Source organism: Aplysia californica, unplaced genomic scaffold (assembly GCF_000002075.1).
Source record: "Aplysia californica isolate F4 #8 unplaced genomic scaffold, AplCal3.0 scaffold00582, whole genome shotgun sequence".
NCBI classification, from domain to species: Eukaryota; Metazoa; Mollusca; class Gastropoda; order Aplysiida; family Aplysiidae; genus Aplysia; species Aplysia californica.
This window is the reverse complement of record NW_004797852.1, coordinates 23821-25487: the sequence shown is the minus strand read 5'-3', so window position 1 is coordinate 25487 and position 1667 is coordinate 23821. Positions and strand designations below refer to the sequence as shown.

The following is a 1667-nucleotide window of genomic DNA, read 5'->3' as shown; positions in this document are numbered from 1 at the left end:
TGTTTTCTTAACACTGATGACCAAGCTAAAGACCTTGCATGCTGCTGATAGGCGGTCCATCATTGTTTGTAGGGTTGATTCACTGTGAGCAACAAGAGCAGCATCATCGGTGAAGAGAAGGTCTCGTACTGTTGTTTTGTTGATCTTGGTCTTGGCCTTGAGTCGAGCAAGGTTGAAGAGCGACCCATCAGTTCTCCAGTGGAGGAAGACATCCCCTGGTGACTCTTTAAATGCGTGTTGCAGTAGGACAGCAAAATAAGTGCTAAAAGGGTTGGTGCTAAGACACATCTTTGCTTAAATAAATAAATGAATAAATAAATAAATAAATAAATAAATAAATAAATAAATAAATAAATAGAATGATAAAATGTAAGAATTATAATAAAATGAAAATAAAATTGTATAACTCCTCCCACCCTGCATACCACGTGCAGCAAGCCCGGCATTCACAGGACGCCAAAACCTCTTCCAACAAACGATGACGACAACAACAGCAAAACCGGCATTCACAAGACGCCAAAAATGTCTCCAGTTAACAACGACAACAACAGCAACACCGGCATTCACAGGACGCCAAAAACTCCTCCAACAAACGACGACGGCGACTACAACCGCAGCGCTAAGGTCAAGCCAGACCCCCCTAGTGGGGGATCTTCGGACAGCTCCGAGTCGTCCAGTAGCTCCAGCTCAGAGGAGAGCAGCTCGGACGACAAGAGCTCGGCTGACAGCCAGATTCACATGGACCAGGAGTTCACGGTGGACTTGGCTGTCGCTCAGATTTTTACACATCATATCGGTGCGTCAACGAATGTGTGGGTCACTGTTGTATTTTTGTTGTGGGTTTTTTTTATGTTGTCGTTTTTATCTGGGGGGTTTTGTGGGTTGTTGTAGGGTGGGTTGTTGTAGGGTGGGTTGTTGGTTTTTTTTTGGGGGGGGTGTTTCCGGGTTTTGGGGGGCTGGAGGAGGTTTTGGGTGTTGCTTTGTTGCTGTTGTTGTTTGTTTTGTTGTGTTTTTTTTGTTTTTTTGTGTTGTTGTTGTTGTTGTTGTTTTGGGGGTAAGTGTTTTACGGCGCTGAGCTTAGAACTGCATAATGTCATATGAACGCGCGGGACGCAGTAAACTTTTTCAGTTGGTAGGAAATTCTGAATTTTGCCCCGGTAGCAGCCGAAGCCTACTTTTATCGATTTTGGACCACCAAGGGATCTTTAACGTGCGCAACTTGCACACGGGACCTCCGAGATTTTTCGCCCTTATCCGAGATCTTACCTACCATACTGAGAAAGAGCCAAGTAGTAGCAGTAGAAAGGCTGCAGAAAGAGTCAGGAGCCCGGAGGAGGAACAAAGGAGGTGAGGCGGTGGGGGCAGAAAGTGGAGTCAAAAGCAGACGATAGAATATTGTTAGAGGGCAGTAAAGGATGTGAAAGGAGAAAATTTTAGAGAAGAAAAGTTTCCGTCGCTATCCGGATTCGAATCCGGGACTTATTGAATGAGAGGCAAACACTTTAATCTTTAGAACACGAAAGCTCCCTTTTTTCTGTTGTTGCTGTTGGTGGTGGTGGTGTTTTTCTTATTTGGGAGGGGGGGGGTGATTAGTACTGCTGTTGTTGTTGATGACAGTGTGTGTGTGTGTGTGTGTGTGTGTGTGTGTGTGTGTGTGTGTGTGTGTG

The 1667-nt window shown here is 45.1% G+C and overlaps 1 protein-coding gene across 1 annotated transcript in view; it reads left to right on the top strand.

Annotated features, from left to right (window-relative positions):
* Nucleotides 1–1667, top strand: part of LOC101857435 — a gene marked incomplete at its 3' end in the record, with an annotated part of 36332 nt that overhangs the window by 19308 nt on the left and 15357 nt on the right. Inside the window, 1 exon segment of the mRNA XM_035972119.1 lies at nucleotides 435–796. Within this exon segment, the coding sequence (XP_035828012.1) occupies nucleotides 435–796 (362 nt within the window).